The 14838-nt window shown below is 27.7% G+C and overlaps 1 protein-coding gene across 1 annotated transcript; it reads left to right on the top strand.

The window, feature by feature from the left end:
* Positions 1 to 11788: 11788 nt before the first annotated feature.
* Positions 11789 to 13896, top strand: LOC114580151. The gene is made up of 2 exons (XM_028696745.1): positions 11789 to 12543; positions 12621 to 13896. Exons 1-2 carry the CDS (start codon positions 12084 to 12086, stop codon positions 13010 to 13012), a joined length of 852 nt encoding a protein of 283 aa, XP_028552578.1. The 5' UTR covers positions 11789 to 12083; the 3' UTR covers positions 13013 to 13896.
* The last annotated feature ends 942 nt before the right edge of the window (positions 13897 to 14838 follow it).

The following is a 14838-nucleotide window of genomic DNA, read 5'->3' as shown; positions in this document are numbered from 1 at the left end:
AGGTGCATTATAAATCCTTTGATCTATTCTTACATCAGATCTAATACAAATTTGTAAGTTTTCTAACATATCTCTATCATTCAAAGATCTGAAAAATTGTGCGTATGGATTAATAGAAAGTATATCCATCAACTTTTTTACCAATTCCTCTGAAAGATTTAAGTCTTCAATAACATTCATTCGATTATTTGTTTCAGCATCAGTGTCATAAATTTGATGTCGATGGCATACAAGCAATTTCTAAATTAGAAAATTGCTTTTTTCTTTTTCTAGCAATACTAATATTACGTTTTTTTTTTTCTTCAACAGACATTTTAGCATATCGTTGCCTTTGATATTCTTTTTTCCTTTGATCCTCAATGTCAAATATATCTAAAAAAAATTTCAGCAATATTGATAGATTAAATGATAAAAAAAATTTGATAAATAAATTAAATGAATCATACTAACAAGCATTAAACAAAGAGATAACAAAACAAACTAAAATGTAATGAAAATAAAAATAAATTAAGTAAATGTTAAAATTGAAAATGGAACAGAAAAAAATATATTGCCATTTATAAATTTTGGTAATCTCTAAACAATTGTTTTTAAATTTTTATAAGCTCCAAGTAATTGTTAAATGACAATAAATTCATTACTACTTTGCATGGAAAATTATTCAACAGAAATAGAAATTTTTAATAAGTAAAATTATTTGAATATAAGACAAACTCACAAATATTAACAATTTATCAGATTGTTCACAAAGATAACTACAGAACCTGCATCAACAATTAATGTATATTAAAAAGAAATAAAACAAATTATTAATTATCATCACAAATTAAATAAAAAAAAATCAATTATGATACTTTAACTTGAGGGCATGATTCCTAATATTTCATATCTGCATGAGTACAAGTTATAACAGCAACCAAATTTTAATAAATTTGTGCATATGAATTAAATAGTTTTATAACCTCAATATAATTATGGATAAGCTATCAAAATAATGAATAAAAAAAATCTATATGGATAATTGAAAAATAAAAAATATCTGAATTAAAATAATGCATTAGAAATCAATATATATTTACTACAAAAATATAATGTACTTATAATTGAAAAACTATAGAGATAACTAAAAATTTGATGAACATACACACGAGTATATGAAATCAGTCTAAAAAAACGTATATTTGTCTAAATAATAATAATACTTTTCATGAAAACTGAGCGCAAATATTTATAATTTTTTTAAAAAAAAGTAAAATTATCGAAATAGAAGTAACAACAATTAATGCATTAGTAAGAAATAAAATAATTTTATTTGATCATTAATTAAATTAAAATTTATGATTTAATATGGTAAAAGACATAATGCGATATAAGTAGAGAATATCATAATAATATATGAGTTATTTAATTTCATTCTGTTAATAAATTGATAAGTACATGAATTGTAGTAAGTAAACTGACTCTAATAAGATAGACATACATTAATCTACATTAATATAATGAAGAAAAAAATATGTACTGTTACCTATGATGTCTATAGCACTCTTTATATTGATTGATGTATAATATTTTATTTCCATTAATGTATTTAATTTCTTTAATTTCATTTAAATTGTTATGATATATTATATCATCAATCTGAGAAAAAACAAGATTCTTATCAATTAATCTAACTGCACAAGTTTTACATAACTTTCATTAGTGATAAAAAAAATTTAACTTATACTTATAATAAACAAATTTGTTGTAAAATAATAAACAAATTTTAACTTATACTCAAACACAAATAAATATATAAGGTCAAAACTAAATTATATTTAACTTATTTGTCATTTCCAATTCAGTTATATTTGATTTTAAGGAATTGAAAGAGGAACATAAAAGAAAGTGGGAGTAGTAAATGAATTGAACTATGATGAATTTTAATTTATTTGCTTATTGGTTTGGTTGGCCATAAATTAAATATTATGTGCCATGTGATTTTTATGAATAACAACATGAATATTATGGTATGAGGGAGAGTCGATATAGCTTTCTTATAGTAAATAACCGTATCTTAGTATCTTGTTGAATAGATAATATAAAAGAGCCAATTGTTGTGGCATTAATGAAATTTTTTATAGCTTTATTAGATATGTTTTAAGTTGAAGACGCATCAGAGTGTTTGCACCATCTCAAATCTCATGCATTTTCAAATGTCTAGAGCCCTAATGATCATAATAAATAATTAAGGGACATATCCTAATAAATTTAATTGGTTTAATTTCAATTAAATTTTTATGATATAATGTGTAACATGAGGCATGTTCAATTACATATTTTCTACCATGTGAATAATTCAAAGTATTAATATAACTTGATAAAATGATAACTTGAGGATAGTTAAAACAACAACTTCTAAATGCAAACCAACAATTGACATAGCTCAAAAAATTCTTTTGACAAAGACCAATTTTAGCCTATCATTGAAGGTATGAAATATAAAAACTTTTATATCATTCTTAAAAATATTGTTTTGTTTAATGGACTAATTATTTTGCTTTCTTTTTCATTATAAAAGGGAATTTACAATTATTAGACTCATTAATGCTATTGATGATGATAATTATGACACTATGGAAATAGTCGAAATAGACAAAAATACAAAGGATAATAGTTATAGTTATTAGGTGCAGGACATTTGTTTTATAAACAGAGAAATGTTAAATGAGATTATTACACTTGTTTTAAATATTAGGTTAGTTTAATGGTGGTTGTTGAACGGATTAAACATTACTTAATTTATCATATAATTTGTAAGATATTGACAAAGAACCCAAATAAAAAAAATTTCAATATTCTCCCTTGTAATGCACTTAAATTAGTAGAATCATAGCAGAAGTTAACAAGATCTAAACAATTGCAAGAATTTGCTGATATTTATATTGAAAAATACAGTTACTCATGATTTAGCATTACAAGTAAAACAGAAGACAAAAGATTAAAATTTTTGTGAGTTATGTCTTGAACAAGATATAATGTTAGTATCATAAGTAAATAAATGAGAAACTTACCTCAATGAAATCTGGATGTGAATTATGCAGACAAGCAACAAGATTTATTCCCACGAAAGTTTATAACAAGAAAACAAAAAATACATGAATCAAAGAATGTAATACATTGCAATCACAATCAAAATGCTAATAATTCCATAATTAAAAGAAATATGTACAATGCAATTTTTGTTGAAGAAAAGGTTTTTTAAATGTATATGAAATATAAATAATAACGAACTTCTTCATCAAAAGCTTAATGATTTTACAAAGCGAATTAAATAAAGGTACTATGGCTTGAATTCATAAACTGATTATCTTAAGGAAGTGAGAACAACCATCGAAAGTTTCATAAAGCTACTACATATGAGATAGTTGACTGAGAAGCATCATTTTAATTGTAGTATAGAATTAACAATAGTGTTAATATGTGAAGTTTTAAGGATGTTAATGTAGAATGTTTTCTAATGTAGTGGTCAATAAAAAATGTGGCAAACATAGATGGCTAACAGCATAAGGGTTGGGGAGTACAAAGATAAGATAAATAATGGTTATTTTTTATATTGCATTTATATTTTCATAATTTATCTTCTTATAACAGTTTATTTTCTTGCTATTTAACTTTAATTGTTCCAAATTGTTTAAAAATAGTTCAATAATTTTATCGAAATTTCAGCAGCCTCCCGGCATCTCCTCCCCACCGAGGGAGAAATCGGGACGGCACTGCCATAATTCTTCCTATCCGGACCTAAGGTCGACGGCGTAAGGTCTTCGATTTCAAACCATCTCACCAGGAACTAAGTTCAACTGCGTGAGGTCTTCAATTTGGAACCATCCCGGTCGGACCTAAGATCGACGACACGAAGCCTTCAATTTAAATTCTTCCCAACCGGATTTAAAATCGACGGTATGAGGTCTTCGTTCAAAACCATCTCGACGGGACTTAAAGTCGACAGTACGAGGTCTTCATTTTAACCTTATAAAAAATTTCAGATAACGGAGCAGATTATGTTCTCAATCGATAGGTCTCATGGGTTTTATTTCTCAAATTGTCTTTGAAGGTCGTTGGCCTGTCTCACGGTGATAGCCTTCACCATGTCTTATCGCATTTTATTCTATTTATTTCATTTTTCATCAAACTAATAAATATTTTCATATATTTGTATACAGAATTATAAAATGAGCATAACAACCTCATTAGGTAAAGAGAAATCATGCTTTTAAGAACATTTCTTCTTACAGCAAAAGTTTTAAAAAATAAATATTTTTGAAGATTTTAGGAGAAAGTATTGGAGAAGGTAAGACAGTTGCACACATGCATGAGAGCAAGTAAGAAATGGCTTAAAATGCTGGTAAATTCGTTGTCCTTCCCGATGACCAAAAATGGAAAATAATTATGTTTTTATTTAAATATTTAAAAGTATTTCATTTTTTAACTAAAGGTCCATATGGAACAATGAAGGAGCTGTTAGAAATGACAGGTTGATGACAGATAGGAATAAATGAAGAACCTATGAGTAGCAATTTTTCTAAACAAATTTCTCTCTAATGTATATGATTTGATTGACCACTTAACTTCTTAAGAATTTTCAAAAAAGTGTAGATAAAACAACACAGCCAAAGAACATTGTAAGCACAACTACACAGATATTTAAATGGATATATATGATTGAAAAAAATAACTAAAATCATGAAGCAAGTTTTACTGTATTGAACTCCAATGATTTGTAACTTGAAATCAAGTAGATTGAAGAGACATAGCAGCCAGAAACCAGAACTTAGATTCAAATAATCCCAACTCATCATCCAAACCACCATATAAAAAAAACTTGAATTTCAATTTCCACAAATTTACCCAAATTTTCCATCATGATGGCAACCATCGAGCATATGCTTGGTAATAATTAAACCGCTTATAGATAAATAAATTTAAGAAAATCTAAAACTATATATATAATGTAATTTCTTAGATGTTTAATCCCAAAATCAGAACAAAAAACAATACGATTTTGAATCCGATTAAAATTGAATTATTTTAAGGTAAATTATAAAGTAAAGAAGCTTTGAAGAGTAATATTGAAAAAAATAAGACATCAACATCGAACACTAATAGCTAATAAAAAAAAATGCAAAATGCAAGAAAAGCCAATAACATGGAACACCAATTACGGAGAGGAAATACCAAAAAAAATTTAATAAAATAAATTTACATATATTTAAATGAAAAAAAAGAAATTTATTGTAAAAGATATTGATTTTGAGATAATCGATAATGAATTTGCAAACTTACATGAAATGCGATGGAGTGTTCGAGCGAACTGATGGGTTGATCGTTTCTGCGAAATAAAGAAGGATGAGAAGATGCGTTCAGTGAGAGCAATACAACGGTGAACAACTAATATACTTTTCCTTTTTTTTTTCTTTTCCTTCGATTAAATGAGAACAGGAAATATCACAATAAAAGATGAAGAATAGGAAAAAAATCCACAGAAAATTAAACTTGTTTGTCTGTAGAATATAAGAATGAGAAAAAAAATTTGGTAAATTAAATTTTGTTATGGTGGTAGAAAATTTAGTTTAAAGAGGGCCAAATTTTTATTTTAATAGATGTCATAAAGAATGTAACAGATATTACTATATTGCAAAACCTATAAAATTTCCAAGAAGGAAATTATGTATTAAAATGGAAGAAAAAAATTTCATTTTTTGTGATAAGGAATCACGGAGAGAGGAGGCGTTAGTGAGCAGAATGATAGTTGCAACTTCCTCAAAGGAAACCAATAATATAAATTAAATAAATCTTTGAAGCCTTCAAGCGTATTGCAAATCTAACCATTTACTTTTGAGGTTGTCCAGCATATGCTATCACTGATGGTTGGATGGGAATCGACATTGGGACATATTCCATTGACACATTCAGTGAAAGTCTTGAGAGTGCTAAGAACATAATCTAGAATGGGCATGTGGGTGTTTATGAGTTTGATAAGTTAGCAGTTGGAATAGAGATGAGTTAAATAGAGAATAAAAATTTTGATCTTTAGTAAAAAAAATAATGAATTCTAATTCTCACACAACCGCCTACTTTTGATACTCTATTGCCAAGAACTTGGCTGAACTTAGTGAAGAAGGTCTTACGGCAATCAATGGTGGAATAGACTCTGTTGATGCTATAGGATTCCAAGCAGACGCGTCAGTCGAAGCCGTCGTAGTGAACATTTAAAATGTAATCATTGTAAACATTTGACTTAATCTGTGATTCCCCGTCTTCAGTGCTTCCCTCTCTTGAAAAATTAGAATTTTATCTTCCCTTTTTAATCCCTAAATTCCTATTTCAACAGTCTCTATGCTTTTCAATTTCGTAATCTCTCTATCTCATTTCTTCCATGTCTGCATGCTTTTCTTTTCATGCCTCAATTTATTCTTTATCATTGTCATATTGTTCCATGTTTCTTTTGCATAACCCATCAACCCATCAGTTCACTCGAACATTCCATCTCATTACATGTAAGTTCACTAAATTAGTTTCTATTATCTCAGATGAAATATCTTTTATAAATAATCTATTTATTTTCATTAAATAATCTATAAAATATATTTTATATTATTTTATTTATATTAGTTATTTCTGTTATTGGTGTTCGATGTTATTTTATTATTTTTCTTCTATTCTATTTTTTAAATTATCTATTTGTATTCGATTTTGAGGAATTTCTTGTGTTTGATATTACTCCCCAAAGCTTTCTTATTTAATAATTTGCCTTAAAATAATTCATTTTTAATTGAATTCGGAATCATATTATTTTTGTTCCAGGTTTGGGTTGATCCTATAAGAAATTTTGTTATATATTATAGTTTTTTACATTTTCTGTTGGTTTATCTATAGATGGTTTGATTACTACCGAGCTTTGGCTCAATGTTGCCCATCATGATGGGAAGTGAAGGACAGTGCTAAAAGTTGGGATTCATTTTTTTTTGAAATTATGATATGATTTTAATGAATCTTAAGAAGAAATAAAATGTATAGTATTTTTCTCACTGTTATATTGCTCTCACACCGTGCAACGCATCCATATTTCTTTTGCAGAACCCATCAACTCATCAGTTCGCTCGAACACTCTATCTCATTTCATGTAAGTTCACTAAACCATTATATATTATCTCAGATAAAATATCTTTTATAAATTATTTATGTATTTTCATTAAATTATCTAAAAAATTAATTTTATATTTTTTATTTGTAATTCTTTTTTTTGTTATTGGTGTTCGATGTTATTGATTTTTTTTATCTTCTTGCCTATTTTTTTAATTATCTATTTCTATTCGATGTTGAGGACTTTTTTTTTATATTACTCCCCAAAGCTTTCTTATTTAATAATTTGCCTAAAAATACTTCATTTCCAATAGGATTCGGAATCAAATTTTTTTTGTTCCAAGATTGGGTTGATCATCTAAGAAATTTTGTTATATATTTACAGTTTTTACATATTTATTTATTGATCTATGGGTGGTTTGATTACTACCGAGCATAGGGTCAATGGTGCCCATCATATTGGGAAGTGGATGAAATTGTTCGAAGATGGGATTCCAGTTTTTTTTAATTTATAATTATAATTATGAGTTGTGATTATTTGAATCTGTCTACTATGTTTCTTCAATCTACTCTGATTTCAGGTTTCCAAACATTGGAGTTGAAAACACGCATTACTTCCTTCATATTTGTATTTTTCTTGTTGAATCATATATGCCCATAAATATCTTTTTAGGTATGCTTATAATGTTCTTTAACTAAAATAATTCATTTCATTTTCTAACAGCTCCTCCATTGCCCCATATCCACCTAAAGTTTAAACTTGAAAAGAGTTTTCATTTCTCCTCACCGGGAAGGGCAATCAAAGCATCATCATGTATATCCATCTCTATCTTTCTCTCATGCATGTATGCAACTGTTTTAACTTCTCCAATAGTTTCTCCTGAAATCTACAAAAAATTATTTATTTTTTCTGTAACTCTTATTGTAAGAATAAGCATTTTTAAAATCGTGAAAGCTCTTTACCTCATAAGGTTGTAAGGCACTTGGTATAATTTTTTAATACAAATAAATTAAATTATTTGTTATTTTTGTGAAACATGAAATATATATAATTAACATAGATGGGACATTGTGGAAGTTAACATCGTAAGACATGAGAGCCACCACCAAAGACAGTTTGATAAATCAAGCCCATGAAAACTATAATTCCACCACCATAAATCATATTTACCTTCCTATCAACCTGAAGACAGATTGATGTTTTATTAACAAATATCAAATTGCATAGCATGCATAGATCGTTAGAGCAATGAAGCTAAATTTGTTAATTTTTCTTATTCTTGACCAGTACTTTGCCAAGCTAAGTAGCTGCAGCATTGAAATACCACCTTTTCCTTCTTCTACAACCATAACAAACACATATCCTTCTAAGTCATTCTAAGTTCTTATAAATGATTTCTTCAAATTTTTTTCCGTTGCTTTCTTGAATTTTCGTACATTACTTCCCCGTTATTCTTCATCACTATCAGGCTTAATCATATTAGAAATGTAGGTGATCAACTCCCAATCCTGAGCTTAAGAGTTTGAGTTTAGTTAAAATAACAATTCAAACTAAATTTTAAATTCATATTTTTCTGTGACTCTTTCAGGTCTATGATCATTTATGACATATATTAGTGTTGCAACCCCCATAACATTATCCTGTAGTTAAGAGGGATACATGAAAATATAATCCCACATATATTAATTAAAATTTTATTGATGTGAAATAAAAAGTGGTTGACCACACCAATAGAGTGGATTTTATTCTCTCTTCCATTCATGTACTTCCCGAAATGTATGTAAGGCAAACAAGCCACAACCTTTGCTTTTGTGCATATCCAGTCAGTGCTTCTGTCCTTATTTTTTCTCCATTATAATATGTTCTGATGTTCTCCTAATCCTATTCTTAACATATTTACTTCCATTTATTACTGCACCACTATATGGCACAATTCATTCTTCTATTCTTGTCAACTTTTTGTTCAAACCTATTACAGACTTTATATGTACATATACCATGTATGCTTTTGAGACCTCCCAGCCTAAGCTTTTCTGTCTTTGGTATTGGGACATTCCCAAATCTACGGCTATATGATTCTATATTGGTGTTTTCTCAATTTTGCCTATTTATTCGATCGGGATAATAATGATAAGTCTGATTATTTTGTGATGAGATTTTCTAATTATTTACAAAGGTTTGATTCTTTATAATTTATTTACTAGAAGTATTTCTTTACAAATTGACTAATAGCTATTTTTTATTCATAATTTTGACCAACCAAATTCATAATTCTTTTTTTTCAAACTCATATACTTCTGCAATTTTATCTCTGAAGATGCTTCTTTTGGTTGTTCAGCAACCCTTCGTTCTATTTAAATTTTTTTCCATTTGATTCCTCTAATACATTCAACATACTTCACCATTATAACTTAACCTGGCATCACAAATGATAAATTCAACAATGTTTAATCCGTTCAACAATCACCAATAAACCAACTTAATATTTTAAACAACTATAATCAAAGCATTTAACATTTCTATGTTTACTGAACAAATTTCCTGGACCTGATAATTATCACTACTATTACCCATTGTATCTTTGCCTCTTTCCACAGTGTCATAATTATCATCATCAATATCATCAATGAGTCTAATTATTATAAATTCTCCTTTATATTGAAAAATAAAGCAAACTAATTAGGCCATTAGACAAAACAATGTTTTGAAACAAAATATAACAAATTATTTTTTAAACATAATATAATATGTAATAATTTTTCATACCTTCAATGATAAGCTACAATAGGACTCTATCAAAAGCAAATATCAAAATATGTTTATTGGTGTTTTGCATTTAGCAGTTCTTATTTGAATTATCCTCAGTCAATCATTTTATAACGTTATATTAATACTTTGAATTATTTACATGTTATAAAAGACATTACGGATCATATTTGACGTTACACAATCTATCATAACAATTTAACTGAAATTAAATAAAAAAAAAATATTATGATATGACTCTTAATTATTTATTATGTTCATTAAGGTTCTTTACATGAGAAATTCCATGATAGTTATGCGTCTTTAACGTCAAATAAACTAACAAACCTATAGAAAACTTCATTAATACCACGTCTTTAACGCTTTTTTTATTTCTAACTAATTCATTATTTGTTATTACAGATTGCATACTTTTGTGTTTGGAGAAGGCAAACTCTATAAACGTTTGTGAGTCCATCTTCTATTTCGATAATTTTACTTATTAAATAAATTTTCTAAATAGTTGAGATCAGTTTGCATGAAAAGTCTTATTATGTAGGAAATATATATTGAGCTCTAATGCATTATTCTAAATATGCTTTTTTGTATTTTTCAATTATCCATAAATCTTTATTTAATTCATTATTTTGAGATCTTATCCATAATTATATTGAGGTTATAAAATTAGTTAATTCATTTGTCCAAATTTTTTAAACTTCGTTTTTTTTTATAACTAATACTCATGAATACATGAAATGTTGTGAATCATTTCCTCATGTTAAAATATCATAATAATTTTTTTTATTTTTTTATTTAATTCATACCGATTTAATGTGAACAGTAGTTAATGTTTGTGAGTTTGTCTTATATTCAGATAATTAAACTTATTAAAAAATATAATTATGTATAATAATTTTCCATGAAAAAGTAGTGATGAATTTATTATCATTTACTAATTCCTTAGAGCTTACACAATTTTTTTATTGCAATATATATTTTCTTTTCCATTTGCAATGTTAATTATTACTTCACTTATTTTTATGTTCATTAAATTATAATTTATTTTGTTTCCTCATTGTTGAATGTTTATGAGTATTGATCATTTAAGTATTTTTTTTTTAATTTTTTTAATCATTTAATCTATTAATATATTGCTAGAAATTTTATAGATATATTTGACATGGATCAAAGGAAAAAATAATATCAATGACAACTATATGCTAAAATGTCTGTTGAAGAAAAACAAAAAAAAGTTGCTTGATAGTAATATTGATCGAAAACAAAAAATATCATTTGCAAATTACTTAGAGCTTACACAATTTCTTTATTGCAATATATATTTTCTTTTCCATTTGCAATGTTAACTATTACTTCTCCTATTTTATGTTCATTAAATTACAATTTATTTTGTTTTCTCATTGTTAAATGTTTATGAGTAGTGTTCATTTTAGTATTTTTTTTTCAAAATTTTTTGTATCATTTAATCTATTAATATATTGCTGGAAATTTTTTAGATATATTTGACATGGATGGTCAAAGGAAAAAAGAATATCAAAGGCTACGATATGCTAAAATGTCTATTGAAGAGAAACAAAAAAAATTGCGTGCTATTAATATTGCTAGAAAATGAAAAAAGTAGTTTTCTAATTTAGAAATTGCTTGTTTGCCATCGACTTCAACTTGTTCAGGTTTCTTTTTTCAAACCTAAAATTATTATGTTAATTTTAATTTATATTTCTTAATAATTAATATATTTTATCTTGTAATAAACAGATATAGAAGCATCTAATATCAACGATGTTAATATTGAGTACGAATCAAGTTTGTCAGAATTACACTTTCTTAAACACCAACGTTCATGTTGTTATTGTAATGCAAGACTATTTCAATTTGAACCTCCTACATTTTGTTGTTATAATGGAGAGGTCATGCTTGCTCCAACAATTGTTCCAGATCAACTATATGAATTATTCACCTCATGTTCACCTGATTCAAAAGAATTTAGATTAAAATCAGAGCATATAACAGTATATTTGCATTCACATCTTTTGGAGCCCATATAGATACAAATTTGGCAAATGCAAGATAGGGAATTTACACGTTTAGAGCTCAAGGTCAAATTTATCACAGTCTACCTCCTATTACAAAAGGTTCAAATGGTCTATGCTACTTCCAATTATATATTTATGACACTGATGCTGAAACAAACAATCGAATGAATGTTATTGAAGATTTAAATCTTTCTGAGGAATTGGTAAAGAAATTGATTGATATACTTTCTATAAATCCATACGCTCAATTCTTCAGATCATTGAATAATAGAGATCTGTTGGAAAACTTACAAATATACATTAGATCTGATGTAAGAATAGATCAAAGAGTTTATAATGCACATATAGTATCCCAAGTAGCAGCAATATGGATTGAAGGAGATAGTACATGTTTCATTGAACGTGATATCATATTAACTTTACATTCTGGGACATATCGTAAAATCAAGCATTACTTTGGATGCTATGACCCTTTGCAATATCCGATTCTATTTCCAAATGGAAAAGTTGGATGGCATCAAAATATAAATCGAAATTCCAGATTTGGAAGGAATGAAGAAATAACAAGGTCAGTAATAAGATCATCTCCAACAGAAGAAGAATTATTTAGCCAACAAGAAAATGGTATGTCATTAATTTTTTTATATTCATATATAATAATTAAATTAATTATCAAAATTAATTAATTTATATTATTTCAGGTATCAAGAGGACATCAAAAGAAAGAGTTTCATGCAGAGAATATTATAGTTACAAGCTTCAAATTCGAGAACATAAAAAATCAATTATCTTGTATGCTGGTAGATTGCTACATCAGTATGTTGTTGACATGTACGTGAAGATTGAAACAAGTCGCTTAGACTTCTACAAACAAAATCAACATACAATACGATCAGATTTGTATAAAGGTATTATTGATAGTGTAGCCGCTGGAGAAACACAAAGTAATAATACTGGTAAAAGAATTATACTTCCACCTTCGTTCATTGGCGGACCTCGTGATATGCGACGAAGATATTTAGATGCAATGGCTCTTTGTCAACGCTTTGGAAAACCAGACTTGTTCATAACAATGACATGTAATCCTGATTGACAAGAGATTAAAAATGAGTTAAAGCCTGGTCAAACGGCACAGGACAGACCCGATCTAACAACACGTATTTTCAGGGCTAAATTACAAGATTTAAAGGATCAATTATTCAAGAAATCAATTTTTGGAACTGTAGCTGCCCGTGTATATGTTATTGAATTTCAAAAAAGAGGACTTTCACATGCTCATTTTCTGATTATCTTGGATGCTGCTTTTAAGATAATATCTCCAATACAGTTTGATAGAATTGTTTCAGTAGAATTACCATATCCTTCAAAATATAAGAGTCTACTTGAATATGTTGTAAAATATATGATGCATGGCCCCTGTGGAATTTTAAACAAAAACAATGCTTGCATGAGAAATGGATTATGTAAGAATAAATATCCTAGATCTTTCTCAAACCAAACTATAATTGGTGATGACTCATATCCAATTTATCGAAGAAGGCAATATTTGCATCAAGTAAAAGAAAGAAATTGTTTCTTAGATAATCGTTGGGTTGTTCCTTACAATACATATCTATTACCTAGATATAATTGTCACATAAATGTTGAGATATGTTTCGGTATCAAAGCAGTAAAGTATATTTATAAGTATATTTATAAGGGACATGATAAAATTTCGGTGGCTTTTTCACAAAAAAATGGAGAAAAAGATTTTGATGAAATTCAACAATATCAAGATGACAGATGGGTATCAGCACCAGAAGCACTATGGAGAATATTTGAATTTGATTTAAATGAGATGTATCCATCAGTGTGTAATTTACAACTGCATTTAGAAGACCATCAATCAGTTTATTATAAAGACAATCAAAATTTGCTTGATATATTACGAACCGACATTGGAAAAAAAACCATGCTAACTGAGTTTTTTAATCTCAATACAATTGATTATGAGGCAAAGAGTATTTGTATAGAGAAATTCCTGAAAAATATGTGTGAGATAAAAAAAAAATATGGAAGAGGAGGAAAAAATATGAGCAAATTGGCCGTATAAATACAACAAATCCATCAGATGGTGAAAGATATTACCTCAGAATTTTGTTAAATCATGTATATGGACCAACTTCATTTTCTGATTTATTACGAGTTCATGGAATTCAATGCTCAACTTTTAAAGAAGCTGCAAAAATGCATGGTTTACTGGAAACAAATACTTATATATCAGATTGCTTAAATGATGCATCAAATTATCAAATGCCAAATGCACTCAGACAATTATTTGCTATTCTTCTTATCTACTGTGAGCCAACAAATGTTCTTCAATTATGGAATGAGTACTACACAGATTTGTCTCATGATTATCAAGCCATTAAGGATATTTCTTATGATGAATGTGTTTCAAAAACATTATTTGATATCAACTTATTTCTTGAGAGAATGGGAAGGTCCATCGATGATTTTGACTTGCCTGAATTGCCACATGTACAAGAGATCTTTCATGATTTAAATGATGAGCTCAATAATAGAGAAATATCTGAAGAGCGAAATGTCATTACTCCAGCTGAAGATTTAAATATAATACATACACTCAATTCAAATCAGAAGAATGCATTTGAAGAAATTATCAATCGTGTTAATCAGAAACGTCATAGCATGTTCTTCATAGATGGTCCTGGAGGTACAGGTAAAACATATCTGTATCGTGCTATTCTTTCAACTTTAAGAAATGAAGGTCATATAGCAATCGCAACAGCTACATCAGGAGTAGCCGCATCAATATTGCCTGGAGGTCGAACAGCACATTCAAGATTCAAAATACCTATAAATTCAACAGAAACAACATTATGTGCAATTACCAAACAAAGTGGACTTGCTCAGTTA

This window comes from Dendrobium catenatum, unplaced genomic scaffold (genome assembly GCF_001605985.2).
Source record: "Dendrobium catenatum unplaced genomic scaffold, ASM160598v2 fragScaff_scaffold_840, whole genome shotgun sequence".
Classification (NCBI taxonomy): domain Eukaryota; kingdom Viridiplantae; phylum Streptophyta; class Magnoliopsida; order Asparagales; family Orchidaceae; genus Dendrobium; species Dendrobium catenatum.
This window is presented reverse-complemented; position numbering and strand designations above follow the sequence as displayed.